The following is a 25,090-nucleotide window of genomic DNA, read 5'->3' as shown; positions in this document are numbered from 1 at the left end:
GAATTTGAGCTCTGGTGCATCCTGTTTCCATTGATCATCCTTGATGTTTCTACAACTTGACTGGAGTCCACCTGTCGTAAATTCAATTGATAAGACATTATTTGGAAAGGCACACCCTTGTCTATATAAGGTCTCACAGTTGACAGTGCATGTCAGAGCAAAAACCATGCCATCAGGTCAAAGCAATTGTTCGTAGACCTCTGAGACAGAATTGTGTCGAGGCACAGATCTGGGTAAGAGTACCAAAAACGTTCTGCTGCATAGAAGATCTCCAAGAACACTGTGGCCTCCATCATTCTTAAATGGAAGAAGTTAGGAATTACCAAGACTCTTCCTAGAGCTGGCCGCCCGGCCAAACTGAGCAATCGGGGGAGAAGGGCCTTGGTCAGAGAGGTGACCAAGAACCCGATGGTCACTCTGACAGAGCTCTAGAGTTACTCTGTGGAGATGGGAAAACCTTCCAGAATGACCACCCTCTCGGACGCACTCCACCAATCAGGCCTTTATGGTAGAGTAGCCAGACGGAAGCCACTCCTCAGTAAAAGGCACATGACAGCCTGCTTGGGCTGTCAGACCATGAGAAACAAGATTCTCTGGTCTGATGAAACCAAGATTGAACTCTTTAGCCTGAATGCCAAGTGTCATGTCTGGTGGAAACCTGGCACCATCCCTACGGTGAAGCATGGTGGGGGGCAGCATCATGCTGTGGGGATGTTTTTCAGCTGCAGGGACTGGGAGACTAGGATCAAGGCAAAGTTGAACAGAGCAACGTACAGAGAGATCCTTGATGAAAACCTGCTCCAGAGTGCACAGGATTTCAGACTGGGGTGAAGGTTCACCTTCCAACAGGACAACGAACCTATGCACACGCCAAGACAACGCAGGAGTGGCTTCGGGATTAATCTCTGAATGTCCTTGAGTGGCCCTGCCAGAGTCTGGACTCACAAGCATTTTGCTACACCAACAATAACATCTGCTAAACACGTGTATGTGACTAATAAAATGTTATTTGACTTGAACCCGATCGAACATCTGGAGAGACCTGAAAATAGCTGTGCAGCAACGCTCCCCATCGAACCTAACAGAGCTTGAGAGGATCTGCAGAGAAGAATAGGAGAAACTCCCCAAATACAGGTGTGCCAAGCTTGTAGCGTCATACCCAAGAAAAATCAATGCGGTGATCGCTGCCAAAGGTGCTTCAACAAAGTACTGAGTAAAGGGTCTGAATACTCATGTGAATGTGATTTTTCTTTTCATAAATAAAATTACATTTTTTAAAACTTTGTCATTATGGGGAATTGTGTGTAGATGGGTGAGAAATATATATATATATATATATATATTTAATTAATTTGAATTCAGGCTGTAACACAACAAAATGTGGAATAAGTCAAGGGGTATGAATACTTTCTGAAGGCACTGTATGTGTGAAATTAGTTTTGATTTAGAATGGGCCATTATCATGCACCTGTCGGAACAGGGGGGTGGGAACAAAGTGCATGTCATCCGTATACACTTAAATGGAGAATGGAGGGTGCTTTTCCAATGGTTCATTTTCATGCCAGCCAGGTAGGCTACTCCAGTTTAGAGGTCGAGCGATTATGATTTTCCAGCGCCGATACCGATTATTGGAGGCCCAAAAAACAATCTGCTGTTTTTTTTATTTATTTTTATTATATATATATATATTTTTTATTTTTTATTTATTTGTGATAATGACAATTACAACAATACTGAATGAACACTTATTTTAACTTAATATAATACATCGATAAAATCAATTTAGCCTCAAATAAATAATGAAACATGTTCAATTTGGTTTAAATAATGCAAAAACAAAGTGTTGGAGAAGAAAGTAAAATTGCAATATGTGCCATGTAAAAAAGCTAAAGTTTAAGTTCCTTGCTCAGAACATGAGAACATATGAAAGCTGGTGGTTCCTTTTAACATGAGTCTTCAATATTCCCAGGTAAGATGTTTTAGGTTGTAGTTATTATAGGAATTATAGGACTATTTCTCTCTATACGATTTGTATTTCATATACCTTTGACTTTTGGATGTTCTTATAGGCACTTTAGTATTGCCAGTGTAACAGTATAGCTTCCGTCCCTCTTCTCTCTCCTACCTGGGCTCGAACCAGGAACACATCGACAACAGCCACCCTCGAAGCAGCGTTACCCATGTAGAGGAAGGGGAAACAACTACTCCAAGTCTCAGAGCGAGTGGCGTTTGAAACGCTATTAGCGCGCACCCGGCTAACTAGCTAGCCATTTCACATCGGTTACACCAGCCTAATCTTGGGAGTTGACAGGCTTGAAGTCATAAACAGCGCAATGCATTGCGAAGGGCTGCTGGCAAAATGCACGAAAGTGCTATTTTCAATGAATGCTTACGAGCCTGCTGCTGCCTACCACTGCTCAGTCAGACTGCTCTATCAAATCATAGACTTAATTATAACATAACACACAGAAACACGAGCCTTCGGTCATTAATATGGTCGAATCCGGAAACTATCATCTCGAAAACAAAACGTTATTCCTGTTACATTGCACAACCCTCAATGTTATGTCATAATTACGTAAAATTCTGGCAAATTAGTTCGCAACGAGCCAGGCGGCCCAAACTGTTGCATATACTCTGACTGCGTGCAATGAACGCAAAATGACACAATTTCACCTGGTTAATATTGCCTGCTAACCTGGATTTCTTTTAGCTAAATATGCAGGTTTAAAAATATACACTTGTGTATTGATTTTAAGAAAGGCATTGATGTTTATGGTTGGAGCAACGTGTACCTAAGCGATTATATGCAACGCAGGACAGGCTAGATAAACTAGTAATATCATCAACCATGTGTAGTTAACTAGTGATTATGATTGATTGATTGTTTTTTATAAGATAAGTTTAATGCTAGCTAGCAACTTACCTTGGCTTCTTATGCATTTGCGTAACCTCGTGGAGTGCAATGTAAAGCAGGTGGTTAGAGCGTTGGACTAGTTAACCGTAAGGTTGCAAGATTGAATCCCTGAGCTGACAAGGTAAAAATCTGTCATTCTGCCCCAGAACAAGGCAGTTAACCCAACGTTCCTAGGCCATCATTGAAAATAAGAATTTGTTCTTAAACTGACTTGCCTAGTTAAATCAAAGGTGTAAAAAAATATATATATTTATATAATATTGGCCAAATCGGCGGCCAAAAATACCGATTTCCGATTGATATGAAAACTTGAAATCGGCCCTAATTAATCGGCCATTCCGATTAATCGGTCGACCTCTACTCCAGTTGTAAAGTGAAGCAATATGCTTAATATTAGTAAAGTTGAGAAATAAATACAGTAGACCTAGCCCAGGGCTATCCAATCCTGTTCCTGGAGAGCTACCGTCCTGTAGGTTTTCATACCAATCCGAATCTAGCGCACCTGATTCTAATAATTAGCTGGTTGATAAGATGATTCATGTCAGTTACAACTGGGATTGGAGTGCAAAAACCTACAGGAGGGTAGCGCTCCAGGAACAGGGTTGGAGAGCCCTGCCTAGCCTATAGAAGATTTTAAAGAGGCCATCAAAACTCTGTTTTCTCAATCAAATGCATAGCCTATAGAAATCTTGCTCAACATGAGCTTATGGGCTCTCATGAAGTGTTTGATATCATTTTCGATTTCATTTGTATTGATATCAGAGTGATTAGAGGGACAATAGAGAGCTGAGTACCAGGCTATTAGCGAAGCCGTTGGCAGTTAGCAAATTTGGTAGGCTACTAATGACCATCAGCGGCATCACAGTTTTGGAGAAGCCTAGTTACCTTGACTCAACGGTCACGTGGAATTTGACTGCGGTCATGACTCGGGACTGCTGGTGTGGCGGTAATACGGTTACCGTAACAGCCCTACTCTCACGCATGGTTCAATTTTGTTTGCTTCCAAATGAGCATTAAAGGTATTTATCTTATCTGATAGGCTTGAATCACTGGACAGCTCGCGGCTGGATTTTCCTTTGTAATCACGGTTAGGTTGCGAGCCCTGCCACACCCAACGAGCGTCAGAGCCGGTGTAGTAGGATTCGATCTTGCTCCTTTATTGACGCTTTGCCTGTTTGATGGTTTGTCAGAGGGCGTAGTGGGATATCTTATAAGCGTCCAGATTAGTGTCTCGCTTCTTGAAAGCGGCAGCTCCAGCCTTTAGCTCAGTGCATATTTTGCCTTTAACCCATGGCTTCTGGTTGGGATATGTTCGTACGGTCACTGTGGGGACGATGTCGTTGATGCACCTATTAATAAGCCAGTTACTAAGGTGGTTAACTCCTCAGTGCCATCGGATGAATCCCGGAACATATAGAGAAACAGTCCTGTAGCTTAGCATCCACTTCATCGGACCACTTCCGTATTGCGCGCATCACTGGTACTTCATGTTTGAGTTTTTGTCTGTAAGCAGGAATCAGGGGGATAGAGTTATGTTCAGATTTGACACATGGAGGGCGAGGGAGAGCTTTATATGAGTTTCTGTGTGTGGAGTAGAGGGGATTTAGAGTTTTTTTTTTCTGTCTCTGTTGCACCGATGACATGCTGATAAAATTGAGATAAAATGGATTTCAGTTTTCCTGCATTAAAATCACCGGCCACTAGGAGCGGCAACTCTGGGTGAGAATTTTCTTGTTTGCTTATGGCCCTATACAGCTCGTTGAGTGCGTTCTTAGTGCCAACGTTGGTTTGTGGTGGTAAATAGACGGCTACGAAAAAAAATATAGATAAACTCTCTAACTCAGGCGAGCAGAACCGTCTATACTCAGTCATTTACTATGTAGAGGCAGTCACATCAATGTTGAATGTTTGTGTTCTGTCAGCTGGACCACTAAGATCTGTCTGCCACTGCGCTCGGAGTGCTACCAGACCAGAAACCTGTTCCACGATGTCCACCCCTCTCTGCTGCTCTTCCTACATCGCCTACGATCTATCACCATCTACAACCAGGTAACACACACACAAAGGTCATGGCTCCACCACGCCTTTCAATTGGCTTAGAGGAGCTTCCACCATATTGCTTCCAATGTACAAACACCGAGTGGTAGAGGCAAGGAGTTGGTTTCAGACTGGACTGTTGTTTGCTGACATCTGACTTATCTCTCTCTGTGTGTTTCCCTGGCCAGGCTGAGAAGCGGATGGTGACCATGACACGTAGAGACCTGAGTCACAGCGTCCTGGAGGTGGAACACACTGAGGGAACAGAACGCTGGCTGGTGGTCAAACACACACTGCACCCCACCAAGGTACCACACACACACACACACACACACACACACACACACACACACACACCCCTGATCCTCTCATCTCCTTGTCTGTGTGTGTGTGTGTGTGGGTGTTATGTAAGTGTTCCTCTGTCTACACCGCTGAGACGGAAAGCTTCTTCTGCTCTCTGTCAGACATGCAGGCTCTCTCATTAGGAAGGTGTAGTGAATTAATTTCCACTGCTGGGAGGAATATTTGACATGAAAGACCAGGCACAGACACGTTTTGTTGATGCGTCTGATAGAATTGCCTTTTTTCAGTCTGGCTTCCCTTCTCCCCCATCCCTCTCTTTATCTCTGTCTCTCTCGCTGTCTCTCTCTCTCTTCCCCTCTTCCTCTCTCTCCCTCTTTATTGCTCTCTCTCGCTCCTCCCTCTCTCTCTCTCTCTCCTTTATCCCTCCACCCTCTCTCCCCCCAGAGAGCCAGCTGCCAGTTACCTGCAGTGAGGTTATGCAACAGTAGAGACGGATCAGAGAATGAACAGACTCACAGATGTTACATGGTTTATCAAAAACAGTGAGGCTAATTTTAATGGGGTTCCCATTGTGACAGTGCATATTGAGATGCTGTTTATAGTCAGTGTTCAAACTCTAATATTTTTCAGGTATTCTCTTGTCTCTCTGTGGGAGTTGTCCTCTGGTCATTGGCAAAACAGAGCACTTGTCTCAGTGACTGCCTGGTGATTGTCCGTGTTTGAGTACTTTCCTTTCCTCTCGTCCATGAGGGCTTACTTATCTAACTTCATGGGAAGGGTAAAAGCAAGGCTCCACATAGCTTTCACAAATCAAGTGAAGACAGATCAGTGATTATTTCGAAGAAGGGCCGGCAAAAAGGAACTATTAGAATGTGCCAAATGTAATGATGATCATGGTGTAACGGGGATATGTTTCCCCGTTAGATCAAAGATGAAGTGGAGTCCACTGAGCTCGCCCTGGCCTTCCAGCTGGGTGATGACCTCACAGGAAGTGACATCCGAGCCCCGCCCCAGAAGCAGCCAGTCTTCGCCTTCCTGCCTCTCCGAAGCTTCGGCTTCCGCTTCATCATCCAAGGTTACACACACACACACACACTGGTGCTCTCCTCAAGGTTCACCCAAATTGCCCATTTAAAATGCACCCTTGCAGTAATACCTCACAAACTCATACCAAGCTTTCCAAATACCTTTCAAACTTAATTTTTTCCTCTTTCACTCCAGGTGACTTTGACATTCCTTCTTCTCGTGAGGATGTGGACAGAGATAGCTCATGGAACCAGTGGCTCCGTTCTGAGATCCCCCAACTGTTCTTACGCGCCATGGACGTCTTCAGTGTAAGAGAAAGGAGGGAGGGAGAGGATGATCAAAATAATTTACTCCTGCTCTGCACGTTGTGGTCCTAAGTTGTGTTTCTGACCCGTCTCATCTTCTCACCTCTCTCCAGCATCACCCAGAGTTCAGTGGGCTGAAGGGCCTATGTAATTTCCTGCAGTTTGTCCCTCTGCCTGACGAGGTGCTCGACTTCTTCAAGCCTGTCGCCGGGCAGATTATACAGTTGCTCAAGGGAAAGGCCTTCCTACCCACACTCAACACAGGTACCCTACCTCTGTACCCCTCTTTCTCTCTCGTTCTCCATACTTCTATCTCTATCCGTAAGTCAACTTTATATTTTGTTTATTTAGTAAATATTTTCTTAACTCTTATCTTAAAACGGCATTGTTGGTTAAGGTCTACACCTGTTGTATTCGGCGCATGTGACAAATAAAATTAGATTTGAGTAAATCTTAATCTTCCTGCTCATGTAACCCTGATATGTGCCTGTATCAAGTATGTATTTTTACTATGTTTTTGTAACTTTTCTCAGGTTGTTGCTGTAAATGAGAATGTATTTTCAGTCAACTCACCTGGTAAAATAAGAATAAATAAAATCAACTGTCTCCTGTCTCCATCTTCTCTCCTCTCCAGATGGTTCTGTGGTCTACAAGCTACCCTCCCAGGTCGCTGTGTGTCAGGACCCGGTCATTCGCGACGTGATTGGTGGAGAGGAGCTTAACAGACACCTGTCTCTGTCCTATCTGCATCCGGGCCTGCTGCCAGCCCCGCCCCTATCCCTGCTCACTCACCTGGGAGTACGACACCTGAGGGGGAGTGACGTCACCACAGTAACAACCGCCATGGCCAAGGAGCTGTTGCAGGAAGATGGTGTCAACTCAGGTGAGGGGAGGTGTGTGTGTGTGTGTGTGTGTGTGTGTGTGTGTGTGTGTGTGTGTGTGTGTGTGTGTGTGTGTGTGTGTGCGCCTTGTTTATATTTCTTTGTGATGGACGCAAACCCCCTCTCTGTCGCTGTGTGTCAGACTCAGGCCTGCGTCGTCTGGCCAGGTTGTTGGTGTGTAACTTCCGTGCGTTGGAGCAGGGCTACGGAGAGACAGACTCTATCCTGACCACCCTCAGAGATCTACCCATAATCCCACTGGCTGACGGGCGCATGGTGGCACTCAGCGGAGAGGGAGTCTTCTTCCCCATGACTGAGACCAAGAATCACAGCAACACAGGTAACATGGCAACGTTTTAGAAAAATATGCTTTTTATGCGTATGGAAACATTTCTGGGATCTTTTATTTCACCTAATTAAACATGGGACCAACACTTTACATGTTGTGCTTTATATTTTTGTTCAGTGTAGTTCACTTGGGAAACAGACAATTCTTGAATATTTTTTCAAAGTCTACATAACCAGCTGGTGGTATATTCAGGGTTGTAACTGTAAGAGATATTTGTGGTAGTAGGTTTGAAAATAGAAGCTAAAACAGATTGTTCCATCAAAGACTACTCACCCCCCCTGTAAGGGCACGAGAGCTTGACGTCAAGAGTGGTGTTTTCTCTTCCCCACATGTCCTTACGCACACACAGAGAGGCGCGGTGCAGAGGTGTCATTGCAACAGCACTGGTGTGCGTCAGCACATCAACAAAAATAACCCAAAAGCAGCTTTAGAGCAGGGCCAGGACGATACCAGTATCGCGATACTCCTTAGTATCTTGGCAAGGAAACAAAACTTGAAACGGGTTTAACTTCTTCGTGTTTTCATTTTTGCCAAGGGAAAAAGATTGCGGTACTTTAAGCGTGTCTATAAATAATAGATTTCCATGCTGTGATGTACGTCTCCTTCCTCTAAACGTGTTTGGTGCCTCTACTCGGGAAGAGTGCTACTGCTTCTTAATTAAGCCATTTCTTCTGCATCGCCAATTTTAACCTATGTTTAATATAGTTCCACTCTCTCCCTCCTCTAGGTGCATATGGAGCACTGTACAGGGATGTGTGCGTGGTCCACCCGTCTCTGCTTTCCTGTGTGGAACCACTGGAGAGCCAGCAGATCCGAGAGCTGCTCAGGAGGCTGGGCGTCCACGAGCTAGAGCCACAGCAACTGCTTGAGAAACACATATACCCTGCCCTGAAGAACAACACATGGAAGGTAACACACACACACACACACACACACACACCTGCATCCATTGTTCTATATAAATTGATAATGGATTTCTATATTTGTTCTTAAGTGCACAAAGAGCATCTTCTCATCCACTATTCCTTCCTCTTTAATTGTTTTTTAATGTAACCTTTATTTAACTAGGCAAGTCAGTTAAGAACAAATTGTTATTCACAATGACGGCCTACCAAAAGGCAAAAGGCCTCCTGCGGGGACGGGGATTAAATATGTAAATAAATTTTAAAAAAATAGGACAAAACACACATCACAACAAGAGAGACAACACAACACTACATATAAAGAGACCTAAGACGACAACATAGCATGGCAGCATCGCATGACAACACAGCATGGTAGAAACACAACATGGTAGCAACACAACATGGTAGCAGCACAACATGGTAGCAGCACAAAACAGGGTACAAACATTGTTGGAACACAGACAGCAGCACAAAGGGCAAGAAGGTAGAGACAACAATACATAATGCAAAGCAGCCACAACTGTCAGTAAGAGTGTCCATGATTTAAGTCTTTGAATGAAAACTGTCCGGTTTGAGTGTTAGTTGCAGCTCATTCCAGTCCCTAGTTGCAGCGAACTGAAAAGACGAGCGACCCTGTGCTTTGGGGACCTTTAACAGAATGTGACTGGCAGAACAGGTGTTGTATGTGGAGGATGAGGGCTGCAGTAGATATCTCAGATAGGGGGGAGTGAGGCCTAAGAGGGTTTTATAAATAAGCAACAACCAGTGGGTCTTGCGACGGGTATACAGAGATGACCAGTTTACAGAGGAGTATAGAGTGCAGTGATGTGTCCTATAAGGAGCATTGGTGGGAAATCTGATGGCCGAATGGTAAAGAACATCTAGCCACTCGAGAGCACCCTTACCTGCCGATCTATAAATTAAGTCTCCATAATCTAGCATGGGTAGGATGGTCATCTGAATCAGGGTTAGTGCGGCAGCTGGGGCGAAAGAGGAGCGATTACGATAGAGGAAACCAAGTCTAGATTTAACTTTAGCCTACAGCTTTCATATGTGCTGAGAGAAGGACAGTGTACCGTCTAGCCATACTCCCAAGTACTTGTATGAGGTGACTACCTCAAGCTCTAAACCCTCAGAGGTCGTAATCACACCTGGCAAAGCCGGCGAGAGGTGGTTAGAATAGGATGGGGGGGCCAAAAGTCTTTGTGACCAATAGAGAGTCAGAGTCTGTCCCACGGTAGGGTAAACAGAAAATGTTGATCTGGAGCGAAGTTTATGCTGTGAAGGGTAACACCCTGTATATATCCCTGCTGAAAAATCCAAGTTTATCAAACTCCAAAACGATCTTATTGTTAAAAAAACATGTTGAAAAATGTGAGCTCACATGCCTTCACTTAGCATTCAGTCCTTATAAAGTCAAATATATCATTGTCATGTATTTTCTTGCCTTTTGAAAATAAAAGATAGCTTCAGACTAGACATTTCTCACTCAGTTCCAGGTTAGATGGTGTTTTCAGGTTTCTGTTTTTATGCCAGAGCATTTGCTGTTTAGCTTGGGAATAAAAATCCTTGTGGTATGAAGGTAATTCTGTCCAAAATCAGGTTGTAGGTTTGGAGTTTTGATATGGAGTGAAGGTTATGTTGTAGAGGGTAGCATCCTGCATGTGTCCCTGCCAAAAAATCCAAGTTTATCTAACTCTAAATCTATCTTTTATTTAAAACATGCTGAAAAATGCAGGAGCTCATCTGCTCATGACCTCTCTCTCCCCCTCTCTGTCTCTCTCGCGCTCTCTCTCTTCTCCAGTCCAAGCCGGTGGAGGCAGTGGTGAGCTACCTAGTGTTCATCAAGCAGCACTCCTCCCCTCAGGAGTACACTCACCCAGACACGGTAGTACCGGTACTGACCACAAGGGGACTGCTCTGCCCTGCTAACCACAAAGTACACTTCTCTACACACTACGGCAATATGGACCTGCCCAACAAACTACCAGGTACACACACACACTGTAATTATTAGGTCATCACTATAGAATTCTCAAAATGTTACCATTTATAAGTAAATACCAGTCAGCTAGCAGTTAAGGAAAGTGTTTGTAGAGACTTGTTTGTAGAGAACTGTTGAACTGGCCCAAATATTTCATGACTAACTACAATGGGATATTGTTCCCAGAAGTAAACCTTGCCCTTTGTGACTGTCCCCAGAACAAACATGGCTTGGTCCACGTCGTCTGGTGAAATTTTGGACAGTGCACTGGAGTGTGTGTTTAGCAACCCCCTTTGTGAGCGAGTTTGTGCGTGTGTGTATAGCAGCCTCATTTGTGAGGGGGAAAGAAGGCATGAAATGCTTGTGGAGAGGAGAGCAGTGTGTGTCATTAGTTATGTAACAGAGTGGATCTGCACGCTTGACCTCCCTCTAAAGGAAAGAGAAGAGAGAGACTAACCACTTCTTTCTCATCCCTCATCCCTGTTCCTAACCACGAGCCTCTTCCTCTGTACTCTTCCTCTGTTTCTGCTCCCTCGCTTGGCTGAATTTACAATCACATTAGTCCATAAGCTAAAGCTACACATCACTCATTATCTCTCTCTCTCTCTCTCTCTCTCTCTCTCCCTTTCTCCAGGTGTGGACTGGGTGTTGCTGAGTGGTTGTTATGTGGAGACAGATGGAGACGTGGAGGGATGGAGAGATCTGTTCATCAGGCTGGGAGTCAGAGAGAGACTCATACTGAGGAAAGAGAGACGCACTCTAACCTCTAAAGAGCTGGTGAGGAGGGAGGACTGGAATAGGCCCGTTATAAACAGAGGATGTAGAAGTTAAAATGTATTGATCTGTTTTATCAGACACAGTATTGACGGTTTGCCTGGGGACTTTGAGACGGTTAGAATCCACCATAGACTCTGTGTGGTATTTACTTGTGCATCAGAGTTCCTGTTTCAAATCAAATTGTATTTGTCACATGCTTCGTAAGCCACAGGTGTAGACTAACAGTGAAGTGCTTACTTAGGAGAGAGAGCGAGAGATGTGTACATATAGGTAGGGATAAAATGACTAGGCAACAGGATGGACCATAAACATTACACTGTTGATGATCTATCCACTGGGTAACCAACTCCTGTCCTCCGCTGTCTGCACACACCCAAAGTATGAGAAACACATTCACAAACGCACACACTGACTGGCTAAGGCTAGATTAGTCTATGGAAGATAAACAGATTCCACACGTAGTGCTCTGGCCAAAAGTATGGATAGGATGCCATCATGATCAACAGCAATGACTATTGACTCAGGCTAAAGTCATCTTATGAATGTCCTAGAGCAGGGATGGGCAACTCCAGTCCTCAGGGGGCTGATTTTGGTGTCACGCGTTTGTCCCAGCCCGTCCCTGCCTTAGAGATTAACATAACATAGGACTGTTTCCCAGGCATGACTAATCTTCCCATACTTAATGGGTGGACATATCTCAGAGGTGACTGATGTGAACAACTCTTTAAGACCGGGGTATGTCACGTAGGCGATGGATTAATAAGGTCTGTTTTAGACCATGGTGAGGAAAGGGATTGTTGATGGTATTCGACTGAGTTATTTGAAGGCTTCATCACTCTTATGTGATGTCTGAAATCAATTGAATTATGTTGTCTTAAGTACAACCCGGCCTCCCAAACACAACCATCTACCAAGATGGCACCGACAAACATGGCCTACCTGACTCTAGCTCCTAGAGAACTTTGCAGTATTTCTTTTATTTTTGGGGGGGGTTAATTTTTACAGTATTCTTAATTTCTTATTTTTTGGGGGGGGGGGATTTATGTGTATTGTTAGGCATTACAGCTCTGTTGGAGCTAGAAACAAAAGCATTTCACTGCACCTGCGATAACGTCTGCAAAATATGTGTATGCGACCAATACGATTTGATTCCACCTCCTCGGTTTTGGGCAGCATCGCGTTAGTGAAAACCCAGACTGTTCTCATGGCAGACCTGGTTGTAGCTAGATATGTTCGCGTTGGGGACAGTTTTAGCATTTTAGCTAACCCTTTCCCTAACCTTAATCTAATTCTCCAAACCGGCAACGTTAATTCTCCTAACCTGCTGTGTAAATTCTGCCCTGAGAAGAGTCTTGATTTCTACTAATGCGATGTTTTGGCCCGAGTCACTCACAGGTCCACACATCTGAGATTGACTCTTTCTTCTTTCCCTCTATCCCCTGTCATTGTTCTTCTCTCTCCTTGCCATTCCCCCTCACTCTACCCCCCCTCCCTTCATCCTCCCCTCTCTCCCAGGCCTCCAGTCCCTGGGCGGTGGAAAGTGAGTTGTGGCCGTGTAGAGCAGGCAGGGCCGGAGGACCAGAGGAGGGGTGTGTGCTGGATGACTACCCCAGCGAGGAGCTCCTGTCTCTGGTCACGGCGCAGCTGCCTGCCCCTGTCCTCATGGAGCAGAGACAAGCCCTGCTGGAGCTACTGGAGACCAACTGGGACACTGGGTAACCAACTCCTCTCCTCCACTGTCTACACACCATATATACATACTAGAGGTCGACCGATTAATGGCTGATTAATTAGGGTTGATTTCAAGTTTTCATAACAATCGGTAATCGACCTTTTTGGATGCCGATTACATTGCGCTCCACGAGGAGAGTGCGTGGCAGGCTGACCACCTGTTACGCGAGTGTCGCATCAAAAGGACCTGGTGGCTGCAAGGAGCCAAGGTAAGTTGCTAGCTAGCATTAAACTTATCTTATAAAAAACAACCAATCTTAACATAATCACTAGTTAACTACACATGGTTGATGATTTTACTAGGTTAACTAGCTTGTCCTGCGTTGCAAATAATCAATGCGGTTCCTGTTCATTTATCATCGAATCATAGCCTACTTCAACTTCGCCAAACGGGTGCTGATTTAACAAGCGCATTCGCGAAAAAAGCACCGCCGTCGCACCAATGTACCTAACCATAAACATCAATGCCTTTCTTAAAATCAATACACAAGTATATATTTTTTTAAACCTGCATATTTAGTTAAAAGAAATTCATGTTAGCAGGCAATATTAACTAGGGAAATTGTGTCACTTCTCTTGCGTTCTGTGCAAGCAGAGTCAGGGTATATGCAGCAGTTTGGGCCGCCTGGCTCGTTGTGAACTGTGTGAAGACCATTTCTTCCTAACAAAGACCGTAATTAATTTGTTAGAATTTTACATAATTATGACATAACATTGAAGGCTGTGCAATGTAACAGCAATATTTAGACTTATGGATGCGTTCCGTATTTCACTGAAAGAATAAATGTTTTGTTTTTGAAATTATTGTCTCCGGATTTGACCGTATGAATGACCTAAGGCTCGTATTTCTGTGTGTTATTATATTATAATTAAGTCTATGATTTGATAGAGCAGTCTGACTGAGCGGTGGTAGGCAGCAGCAGGCTCGTAAGCATTTATTCAAACAGCACTTTCCTGCGTTTGCCAGCAGCTCTTCGCAATACTTGAAGCACAGCGCTGTTTATGACTTCAAGCCTATCAACTCCCGAGATTAGACTGGCAATACTAAAGTGCCTATAAGAACGTCCAATAGTCAAAGGTATATGAAATACAAACGGTATAGAGAGAAATAGTCCTATAATAACTACAAGCTAAAACTTCTTAACTGGGAATATTGAAGACTCATGTTAAAAGGAACCACCAGATTTCATATGTTCCCATGTTCTGAGCACTTTCTTCTCCAACACTGTGTTCTTGCATTATTTAAACCAAATTGAACATGGTTCATTTATTATTTCAGACTAAATAGATTTTATTTATATATTATATTAAGTTAAAATAAGTGTTCATTGTTCATTCAGTATTGTTGTAATTGTCATTAATATATATATGAAAATCGGCCGATTTTAATTGGTGTCTGCTTTTTTTGGTCCTCCAATAATCGGTATCGGCATTGAAAAATCATAATCGGTCGACCTCTAATACATACACACACACAAACCTCTGCACTCACCTAAAGTATGACAAACATGTTCACACACTCTTATACAATATGATAACCCACACTCCCCCGACAACTCACTGGATTATTGAGCCCTCTTTTGAGGAGCTGGGTTTACAGGCCTCCACACTCCCAGATTATAATCCCTGCAGTCTGCCACCGAGACGCCCTAATCCAGCCCAATCCCTGCTGTGTGTGGGGGAGTTACGTTTTGGGAGATCTATCTGGTCTTGTTCTCAATCTGAAGATTACTCACTTGTATCCTCACTCCTATCCCCGCACTCTTGTCTGTGTGCTTCCTTATAATAATTTAAAATCCAGGTTAGCAGGGTAGGAAGTGGAAGTGTTCTATTTAATGAAGAGAATTGCATGCACATTTAAAGGACTGGACAGAACTGAATTATCATGGTTGTCATGGTTTAATACTCTAATATAACAATGTTGCCCATTGGCCTGTGGAGTAGAAGCTACTTTAGCTAGTAGTGATGGTCTTCTCATACCATCCATGTCTACTGAGTCATATAGGGATGTGATACTGAGCATTATCACATTGCACTCATCTCTTTCAAACATTTGTTAATTCATATTATCCAGTTTCCCTCTAAACAGCTACTGAACATTCATTCCGATTCTGATTATGGCATACTCATTTAGTTCTTTCTCTCTATCTCCTACTACTTTTATCAGTGACCGGTACTCTCAGTATCTCACAGCCCAGGTGATTGACAGCGAGGGCCGGCTAATCAAGAGCACCAAGTCCTCCTTTTTCCATTTCCTGTCCTGCCTTCCCTGGGTGCCGGCCTATTGTCTGCAGCCAGGTGCAGAGGGAGGGAGAAAGGCGGAGTATCTGTGTCCTAACTCAGTCTACCTGTACTCACCTGAGGTGCACAATCTACTGGGGACTCACGTCAGCTATATTGACATGACCCCCAGTGAGTTCACCAGGACTCTAGGTAAGAAAGTGTCTAAGTGTAAGGACTACAACAACAAAAACTACAAATCACAGAGGCGTCCTTAATCCGGCTCCTCTTTTTTCCTGTAGGAATGAAGAACAGCGTCAATGTGGAGGAGCTGATTGGCTACCTGAAGAAGTGGTGTGTAAAACCATGCTCAGCTAGTGGTCCAGAGGGGCAGGAGAAGCAGGAAGAGGAGGGGTCAGAGTTTAGCTCGACTGTGCAGCACGTCCACAGTGTGTACTCCTTCCTGCACAAGAACTGTTCTCAGACCAGCCTCAAGGAGCTGTTCCAACACACACCGGCCGTCTTCATAGAGTACAACAGGTAGGTCACCTCCCCAACCCGTGACCTCTCACCTCTAACCCCTCCCATGTAACACACCAGCCATGTTCAGCGAATACAACAGGTATACCACAGCCCTGACCCCTAACCCATGTGTGTGTTGGCCGTGTCCCTCCAGGAACGGAGACTGGTGTTCCGGTAGGTTCTACCACCTGAAGGAGGTGTGTTGGAGCGACCCCACCGAGATGTTTGTCCGCTACCGGGGGCTGACCCGCGGGGCTGACAGTACGGTACAGGAACCCAGAGTCCTGGCCCCCTTCTACAGCAAACTGGACGACATGGCGGACCTCTTCAAACGGGTATGGAACCACTCAAACTCCTGGTTTAACCCAGGGATTATTGGTATGTCATACCTTTTGATATATATACGGCACTTCAACCAAAGAACCGTATATGTGCCTTTTTCATTTTCAGATTACAGATTTTGTATCATCTGATAAATTCACTGTCCAGAGTTCTCAGCTGACATGGAAATGTATTGTACATGTTGTCTATTTATAGACTGTATGTAATATCAAGACTCTGGATGATTCATAACGACTAGACAGCTAGAAATACGCTGACTATACAAAACATTAACCTCTTGACGTTACCCTAGGATAGGGGGCGCCACAGCGCATTTTGGAAAAAATTCGTGCCCATTTTCAACGGCCTACTAATCAGACTCAGAAGCTAGGATATGCATATAATGAATACCTGTGGATAGAAAACACCCTAAAGTTTCTAAAACTGTTTGAATGGTGTTTGTGAGTATAACAGAACTCATATGGCAGTCAAAACCCCGAGACCGATTGAACCAGGAAGTGGAATTCTGAATTGTGGACTCAACTTCACGTCGTCGCCTATAATTCACACCGTGAGATATCGTTTATTGAGCACTTCCTATTGCTTCCACAAGATATCGCCAGTCTTTACAAAGTGTTTTGAGCCTTCTACTGTCGAAACTCAGTGAATGAGACGCGTTGGAAATTGGTCACAGCGGGAGGGCCATCACCATTATGACGCCGGCGGCCCTGTCTACCCCCACCTTTGGAAACGTTTTGAAACGCATTGAAATCGTCCCCCTCGAATCTTATTGGCTCTCTTGTTGAAACAGGCTCTAAAGATTTATGTTATACAACGTTTGACATGTTTGAACGAACCTAAATGTGAAAAAAAAGTATTATTTCGAAACCACTGTGGCGCGCAAAGCAGATTAGTTGGATACGCCCTTCGGACGCACTAACAACAGCAAGCTAATGGAACATAAAGGATGGACTTTTTCGACCGAAAATACATCTGTTGTGGACCTGGGATTCCTGGAAGTGCTTTCTGATGAAGACAACTAAAGGTAAGGGATTATTGACAATATTATACAACATTAGATGTGATATGCGATTGTTCCAAGATGGCGCCGAGCTGTATTTACTAGCTCATTTTCTGAGTATCGCATCCCCTTTTATCGCTAAGTGTGATTACCCAGTAAAGTTATTTTTAAATCTGGTATGACAGGTGCTTTCAAGAGATATTCATCTATAAATCTTAGAATGACAATATTACATTTTAAACATGTTTCGAATAGTAATTCAGTAAATTGTAGCACTGTTTCATCGGATGCTTTTGACGGGAAAATAGTCAACGTCAGACGCCGATGTAAAATGCTGTTTTCATATATAAATATGAACTTTATTGAACAAATGAATGCATGCATTGTGTAACATGATGTCCTAGGTGTGTCATCTGATGAAGTTTGTAAAAGGTTAGTGCTGCATTTAGCTGTTTTTTGGTTATTTGTGATGCATGTGTTTGGTCGGAAAATGGCAATGTTGCTGCTTTTACGATGGACTCCTCTAACATAATCTAATGATTTGCTTTTCCTGTTAAACCTTTTTGAAATCGGACGACGTGGGTCGATTCAGGAGAGGTGTATTATTTCAAATTATTACATTTTGTTATGCTAATGGCGATATGATTTTTCGCTGGATTTTGATCCCGCTGACGGGATGAGACGCTGAAGAGGTTTTTAAGAACACCTGCTTTTTCCATGACAGACTGACCAGGTGAATCCACTTCAGGATTTTTAAGCCTGATGAGAGATGAGAGATGGATTGTTTATGTGTGCCATTCAAAGGGTGAATGGGCAAGACGAAAGATTTAAGTGCTTTTGAACGGGGTATGGTAGTAGGTGCCAGGCGTACCGGTTTGTGTCTAGAACTGCAACGCTGCTGAGTTTTTCCACGCTCAACAGGTTCCCGTGTGTATTGAGAATGGTCCACCACTGAAAGGACATCCAGCCAACTTGACACAACAGTGGGCAGCATTGGAGTCAACATGAGCCAACATTCCTGTGGTATCTTTCGACACCTTGTAGAGTCCATGCCCTGACAAATTGAGGCTGTTCTGAGGGGGGGAAAGCAGAGGTGTCAAATCAATATTAGGAGTTCCTAATGTTTGGTATACTCAATGTATACCATATCACCAAAAGTGTTCAAAACAGAGGTATATTGTTCATCGGTTGGAGGGTTTAGATGACACACCCATTTGATGCTGTATTTTCTTAAACAACACTGTGTTGTGTTTTCTTACTGTAGTTGTTAAACGTGGAGCCCACCCCATCCATACTGCAGTATGTGGTACTACTGGAGCTGGTGTGTAACTCCTGTCCTCTGGCTACTGTAGATGTACTCCGAGATGTGTCCAAACTCTACGCCCGGCTGGGTGAGTCTCTCTCCTGAGTCATGGAAGTTCTATAATGCCCTTCTACCTGAACCCAGTCTGAATAACTCTCTGCTGTGTCTTATTTCCTGTCGAAATAACGATCTCTCTGTGTCTGTCTCTCTTCAGCTGATAAGTGTAAAACCCCTGAACAGGGAGAACAGGAACACAACCGAATCCTCAACCCCAGTTACTGTTCTACACTGAAGGGTGAGGAACAACACACACACACACATCAGTTCCTTATTGGACTGGTTTTAGTAACATGTACATTCTTATTGTCCTCCGATATTCAGGGATGTTGCTGGATAAGAGGGTGTTCCCCACTAAGGACAACAGCTGGGTGACTCTAGCCCACAGACCCATGATACCAGACAGCAAAGAGCTGGAGAAGATCTTTAAGGTCCACAAACAGGTGTGTCTGCTCAACCTGCCCCCCTCAGAGAAGAGGCCAGCACCCAGGACCAAGACTGGACCATCCCAAGGTACTGGACAGAACGCTGCAAAAGTCAACAGTGTGACTTAATAGGGAAAGTATATGGAGAAGCTGGTGATCTGTATATCTGACACTCTCTCTCCCCAGGTTGGTCTGTCAGTGAGGAGGATAGGATCCTGTTCCTGGTGATCTGTATATCTGACACTCTCTCTCCCCAGGTTGGTCTGTCAGTGAGGAGGATAGGATCCTGTTCCTGGTGATCTGTATATCTGACACTCTCTCTCCCCAGGTTGGTCTGTCAGTGAGGAGGATAGGATCCTGTTCCTGGTGATCTGTATATCTGACACTCTCTCTCCCCAGGTTGGTCTGTCAGTGAGGAGGATAGGATCCTGTTCCTGGTGATCTGTATATCTGACACTCTCTCTCCCCAGGTTGGTCTGTCAGTGCGGGGTGGTTCAGTGAGGAGGATAGGATTCAGTTCCTGGTTATCTGTGGCGTACGCTTCCTGTCCCAGTGTGTCAGTACTGAGGCACAGACAGAGAACTACAGACCCTGCCCCTCCATGCAGCGCCTGGTGCGGTCTGTGGTTCCCTATATCCAGAGGTTCCTCTACCACCACGAGGACCTGCAAGAACTCTACTGGGAACTAAAGAAGAACAACATCAGACAGACCATCAGACAGCTCACCTACGGACAGGTATAGTACAACCTCACCTTAGTACCTTATCTGAGACACTCATATTAGAGCCTTAGAACCTTACATTAGAACCTCACTTTAGCTGAGAACCACACCTCAGAAGCTGTGTTTGTGTGCAGGTAGGTATGCTGTACACGCGGTACCTGCTGTCTGTGAGTGATGAGGAGGATCCCTTGGTAGAGATGGAGGATGTCATATGCCTACTGAAGGACAACAAGGAACTCTACATCCAGAAAGACCACCTCTCAGCCAGGCTCGACATCTGCAGGTGTGCGCGCGTATGTGTATGTTTGTGTGTGTGTGCGCGCAGGTAGGTGTGTGTGTTGGTAAATAACTCCTGACTGTGTGTTTCTTCAGAGAGCTGGTGAAGCTCTTCAGCTTCGAGAGCAGTCACAGGAAGGAGCTGGTGCACTTCCTGAGTGGTCTGGTGACATCACTGCCGGACAATGCGGCTCTAAAGAGGTTCCTTCAGAAGGAGTGCCCAGGAGAACTGCCCAGTGAGGAGGAGGCATGGGAGGTCCCTCAACCTGTACTACCTGTACAGCCAATACCAGGTAGTGTGTCTACACTCATCGGAATATAATGACTGAAGTTATGGAAGTAAACTGCTGACATTCCTTGTTAAAACTCCTCTCCTCCAATTCCAGTGGCATCACCGGTCGTCTCAACCCCAGAAGATGAGTCCCGTCCTGGGCAGGAGGATGGAGAGCAGACCCTAACGTGTTGGCCTCCCCGCGCCTCCCTCTCCAACACAGCAGCCAGTCGCACAGGTACTGACAGTTGTCTCTGTGTGAATATAGTGTGTACCCATAATCCTGTATGATCGTATCCTTTCAGAGCGCCAGCAGACAGCAGGACCAGTGGAGGCGGTGTTGAAGATGTGGCCCCCTCCGGCTGAACCCACAGACAGCCCCAGCCATGGCCCCAGAGAGAGAGACCCAGAGAGGGAGATGGATGCAGGGAGAGAGGGTGTCCAGAGTCAGAGCCCCCGGGATGGCACAGCGGAGCACCATCCCAGCCACCTGCGTACCATAGGTACTCTCTTTGTCCTGATTGTGGGGTTTATTTAGCTGTTTATGATGGTATATGATTGGTTGATTTGTCGATTGATACATTTATTTGATCATATGCTTGTAAGCAGTATGGAACAGTATTGTAATTCTCTCCTCTCCTGGTTGTTTTGCTACATACAGAGCCCAGTCAGGATGTAGCAGTGGGAGCAGAGCAGAACGCAGACAGAGCTGTGGCAGATAGAGAGTCTGGAGGAGAGAGGCCCAACACTCACAGAGCCAGCCAGCACACTGCAGGAGGCCCAGACCAGCACAGACCAGACAATACCAGTGGACACACGCAGCAACCGTAAGACCCATCCCCTGGCTGCAGCTTGTACACTCTGAACATTTCGTTTTTTGCGGTAGTCCATTATATGGCGTCTTTTAAATGTTACTTGCAACACTACATGACCAAACGAATGTGGACACCTGCTCGTCGAACATGTCATTCCAAAATCATGGGCTTTCATATGTAGTTGGTCCCCCCTTTTGCTGCTATAACAGCCTCCACTCTGCTGGGAAGGCTTTCCACTAGATGTTGGAACATTGCTACGGGGACTTGCTTCCATTCAGCCACAAGAGCATTAGTGAGGTCGGGTACTGATGTTGGGCCATTAGGCCTGGCTCGCTGTTGGTGTTCCAATTTATCTCAAAGGTGTTCGACGGGGTTGAGGTCAGGGCTCTGTGCAGGCCAGTCAAGTTCTTCCACACTGATCTTGACAAACCATTTCTGTATGGACCTCGCTTTGTGCACGGATGCATTGTCTTGCTGAAACAGGAAAGGGCCTTCCCCAAACTGTTGATACAAAGTTGGAAGCACAGAATCGTCTAGAATGTCATTGGATGCTGTAGTGTTAAGATTTCTCTTCACTGGAACTAAGGGGCCCAGCCCAAACCATGAAAAACAGCCCCAACCATTATTCCTCCTCCACCAAATTTTACAGTTGGCACTATGCGTTGGGGCAGGTAGCGTTCTCCGGGCATCCGCCAAACCCAGATTAGTCCGTCGGACTGCCAGTTGGTGAAGTGTGATTCATCACTCCAGAGAACGCATTTCCACTGCTCCAGAGTCCAATGGCGGCGAGCTTTACACCACTCCAGACGATGTTGGCATTGCGCATGGTGAGCTTAAGTTTATCTGCGGCTGCTCGGTCATGGAAACCCATTTCATGAAGCTCCCGACGAACAGTTCTTGTGCTGACGTTGCTTCCAGAGGCAGTTTGGAACTTGGTAGTGAGTGTTGGAATCTAGGACAGACGATTTTTACGTGCTTCAGCACTCGGCGTTCCCGTTCTGTGAGCTTGTGTGGCCTACCACTTCACGGCTGAGCCGTTGTTGCTCCTAGACGTTTCCACTTACAGTTTACCGGGGCAGCTCTAGCAGGGCAGAAATTTGACGAACTGACTTGTTAGAAAGTTGGCATCCTATGACGGTGCCACGATGAAAGTCACTGAGCTCTTCAGTAAGGCCATTCTACTGCCAATGTTTGTCTATGGAGATTGCATGGCGGTGCGCTCGATTTTATACACCTGTCATCAACAAATGTGGCTGAAATAGCCGGATCCACTAATTTGAAGGGGTGTCCACATACTTTTGTATATATAGTGTACACATCAAGTGGGTAAATGGTATGTAAACATTACTAAAGTGACCAGTGTTCCATGTTTATGTACATAGGCAGCAGGGTTAAGTAACCGGGTTGTAGCCGGCTAGGAACAGTAATTTAAGTTCAGGGCAGGGTACTGGGCGGAGGCCGTCTAGTGGTGACTATAACAGTCTGATGGCCTTCAAATAGAAGCTGTTTTTCAGTCTCTGGTCCCGGCTTTAATCAAATCAAACTTTATTTGTCACTTTCGCCAAATACAAGTGTAGACTTTACCGTGAAATGCTTACAAGCCCTTAACCAACTGTGCAGTTCAAGAAGAGTTAAGAAAAATATTTACCAAGTAGACTAAAATAAGTAATAATAAAAAGTAACACAATAAGAATAACAATAACGAGGCTATGTACTGGGGGTACCGAGTCAGTGTGCGAGAGTACAGGTTAGTCGAGGTAATTTGTACATGTAGGTGGGGGTGAAGTGACTATGGACCTGTACTGACCTCCTTCCCCCTCTCCCAGCTTCAGTACCACCATTCCAGAGGGGGTGGTCTCCAGTGTGTTCCAGGGGGCTAGTCAGCGTCCTCCCCTGGCCCTGGACTCACCTGTTTGGGCTAAACCTCAGCATCCTCAGGCCCTCCTGGAGGACCTGCAGCTTGAATGCCAGAGACCTTCCACGGTGAGTGACTGATCAGACACACATGATGATTTATAAGCACAGTAAGAGGCTCATCCTGCTTTTTCGAAATCATCAACAAAAAGTGCTCCTTTTTGCAGATGTTTTTGTTGATTTCTATAAGCAGGAAGTCATATTGCTGAGTGCACCTTTTTAAAAGGTGTATTTCTATGTGTTCTGTAGGTACTGTTTTCTGATGATCAGGGGGACACAGTGGCCATCGGGGAGTGGGGCGAGAAGCTGGTCTTCTCCTTCCTCTGTCACTGGAGAGACAGCCAGGCCCCCGGGGGGCCCAGCCTGGTCACCTGGTACAACCAGTGCGGAGAGAGCGGCCAGCCCTATGACTTCAAACTCATTTTCAACCTCACCCAGGAGGGGGAGTCAGGAGAGGGGGAGGAAAAAGAGGAGAAACAAGAGAAGAAGAAGCGAGGGATGGTAGTGAGAGAGGTGTTTGTGGAGGTGAAGTCAACGGTGAAGAAGGACAGAGCGTTCATCCACCTCTCAGCCAACGAGCTGGACTTTGCTCTGAAGGAGAGGGAGAGGTATCACGTGTTCAGGGTGTACAACGCCGGCGACTCCGAAAAGGTCCGTCTGTGTCGTATACAGAACCTGGCCCAACACCTCCATGCTAAAGACCTGCAGCTCTTCCTCTTTGTCTAGCCAAAAGAAGTGCACTATATAAGGAATAGGGTGCCATTTTGGACCCAGCCAAGTATGTCTTTCTTCCTGAATGTGTCTTTTACTGTCCCTCCAGTAACATTTGGATTCAGGTCTGTGGACCATACCATTTGATACCATAATGTAGATGCCACTTTTTTTTTTAATTTGTTCAATTTAATAGCATAAAATCGACTTACTTTATTAACACAGTTCCCTAGTGAATGACAAGACGAATACCAGCTGAAACAACTGTCATGTATTTCCTGAGTGCGTCTTATCTATGGTAACATTTGTGTTGATGTTTGTTGAAAAAAGTTGCTTTCCTTTATTTTATCATGCAAGTTGTTTTTATCTACCTCTTGTGTAAGAGAGGGGTCGGGTTTCTATGTTATAGCTATTGCACTATAGTCAGAAGGACTGCAGAGAAGACTTTTACTGGTAACTAATGTTTTACATGGATTTGTGCTGCCTTTTTAAACAACCTTTTAAATGCACAGATTTCCATTTAAGAACCTTTTATAGTTTGAAGATGTGTTGAATCATGACTGGTCTGATGTAAGTGAACATACTCTTGCGAAATATTAGGTTTATGCCCTGTTCTCCGTCCCAAGCAAGTTGACAGTCAGGACATTCCCTGGTATTCAGTCAGTTATATTGTAATGTCATACTGGACTGTGAGTTAAGTTATACAGTTTTGAATCCGAGATGAGGTGTTTGATTCAAACAGAATCTTTTATTTTTGTCTCAGTTCTCAACCAAAAAACCAGAAAATACTGAACAACTGTTGATGTTAGATTTGTTTTATCATTCCGTTGAAAAATAAAACATCTTTCCCAGTAATATGGTAGCAAAAAAATAGTCTAAATGTAATTTATTTTGTACCATTTCGTTTCTCTGATCTTTGGAAAGTAATCATAGGCTCTGAGTCTGGGTGCTGCTCCTCACAAAATGCTAGCACTGCGTTGTGACGCAAATGCACACACACACACTCCTCATTGCTCTTTTCAGCAGACTTTGTTTGTTTGTGACATCCAGACCCTGTAGGAACAGAATAGTTTAGAGGCCTCTGTACCAGAGGATTAAGTGATTATGATGAGTGTGTGTGAAGATAAACCAGGCAGAAACAGAGCAGAGCAGGCTGCCAGACCAGACAGCCTCCACACACGACTCACACCGTTCCTCTGTAATTACTGTATAATAATGAACAGACCATTGACAGGACAAATACATGCACATACATGCACACACACACACACTTAGTCATTGCAGTATTTTTATAGGCT

At 44.8% G+C, this 25,090-nt stretch overlaps 1 protein-coding gene across 5 annotated transcripts in view; it reads left to right on the top strand.

Moving 5' to 3' along the window:
* The window catches only part of wu:fj29h11 (uncharacterized), a 67,471-nt gene extending 42,790 nt beyond the window's left edge, over positions 1 to 24,681 (top strand). For 4 of the 5 annotated variants that reach the window (XM_045710175.2, XM_045710173.2, XM_045710174.2 and 1 more), the window contains 25 exons: positions 4,840 to 4,966; positions 5,143 to 5,262; positions 6,182 to 6,332; positions 6,479 to 6,591; positions 6,702 to 6,852; positions 7,223 to 7,471; positions 7,612 to 7,809; positions 8,546 to 8,727; positions 10,528 to 10,714; positions 11,342 to 11,484; positions 13,000 to 13,199; positions 15,383 to 15,648; positions 15,738 to 15,975; positions 16,112 to 16,292; positions 18,564 to 18,690; positions 18,817 to 18,897; positions 18,984 to 19,172; positions 19,555 to 19,820; positions 19,940 to 20,088; positions 20,178 to 20,374; positions 20,468 to 20,590; positions 20,658 to 20,855; positions 21,014 to 21,179; positions 22,994 to 23,150; positions 23,331 to 24,681. In XM_045710175.2, coding sequence (XP_045566131.2) covers positions 4,840 to 4,966; positions 5,143 to 5,262; positions 6,182 to 6,332; positions 6,479 to 6,591; positions 6,702 to 6,852; positions 7,223 to 7,471; positions 7,612 to 7,809; positions 8,546 to 8,727; positions 10,528 to 10,714; positions 11,342 to 11,484; positions 13,000 to 13,199; positions 15,383 to 15,648; positions 15,738 to 15,975; positions 16,112 to 16,292; positions 18,564 to 18,690; positions 18,817 to 18,897; positions 18,984 to 19,172; positions 19,555 to 19,820; positions 19,940 to 20,088; positions 20,178 to 20,374; positions 20,468 to 20,590; positions 20,658 to 20,855; positions 21,014 to 21,179; positions 22,994 to 23,150; positions 23,331 to 23,807 — 4,636 coding nt within the window. In that variant the 3' untranslated portion in view covers positions 23,808 to 24,681. The remainder of the gene's footprint in view (positions 1 to 4,839; positions 4,967 to 5,142; positions 5,263 to 6,181; positions 6,333 to 6,478; positions 6,592 to 6,701; positions 6,853 to 7,222; positions 7,472 to 7,611; positions 7,810 to 8,545; positions 8,728 to 10,527; positions 10,715 to 11,341; positions 11,485 to 12,999; positions 13,200 to 15,382; positions 15,649 to 15,737; positions 15,976 to 16,111; positions 16,293 to 18,563; positions 18,691 to 18,816; positions 18,898 to 18,983; positions 19,173 to 19,554; positions 19,821 to 19,939; positions 20,089 to 20,177; positions 20,375 to 20,467; positions 20,591 to 20,657; positions 20,856 to 21,013; positions 21,180 to 22,993; positions 23,151 to 23,330) is intronic. The other variant, XM_082970485.1, reaches the window with a different exon arrangement.
* The last annotated feature ends 409 nt before the right edge of the window (positions 24,682 to 25,090 follow it).

This window comes from Salmo salar, chromosome 28 (assembly GCF_965601325.2).
Source record: "Salmo salar chromosome 28, fSalSal1, whole genome shotgun sequence".
Classification (NCBI taxonomy): Eukaryota; Metazoa; Chordata; class Actinopteri; order Salmoniformes; family Salmonidae; genus Salmo; species Salmo salar.
The sequence above is the reverse complement of the archived record's forward strand: the minus strand, read 5'-3'. Positions and strand labels throughout refer to the sequence as shown.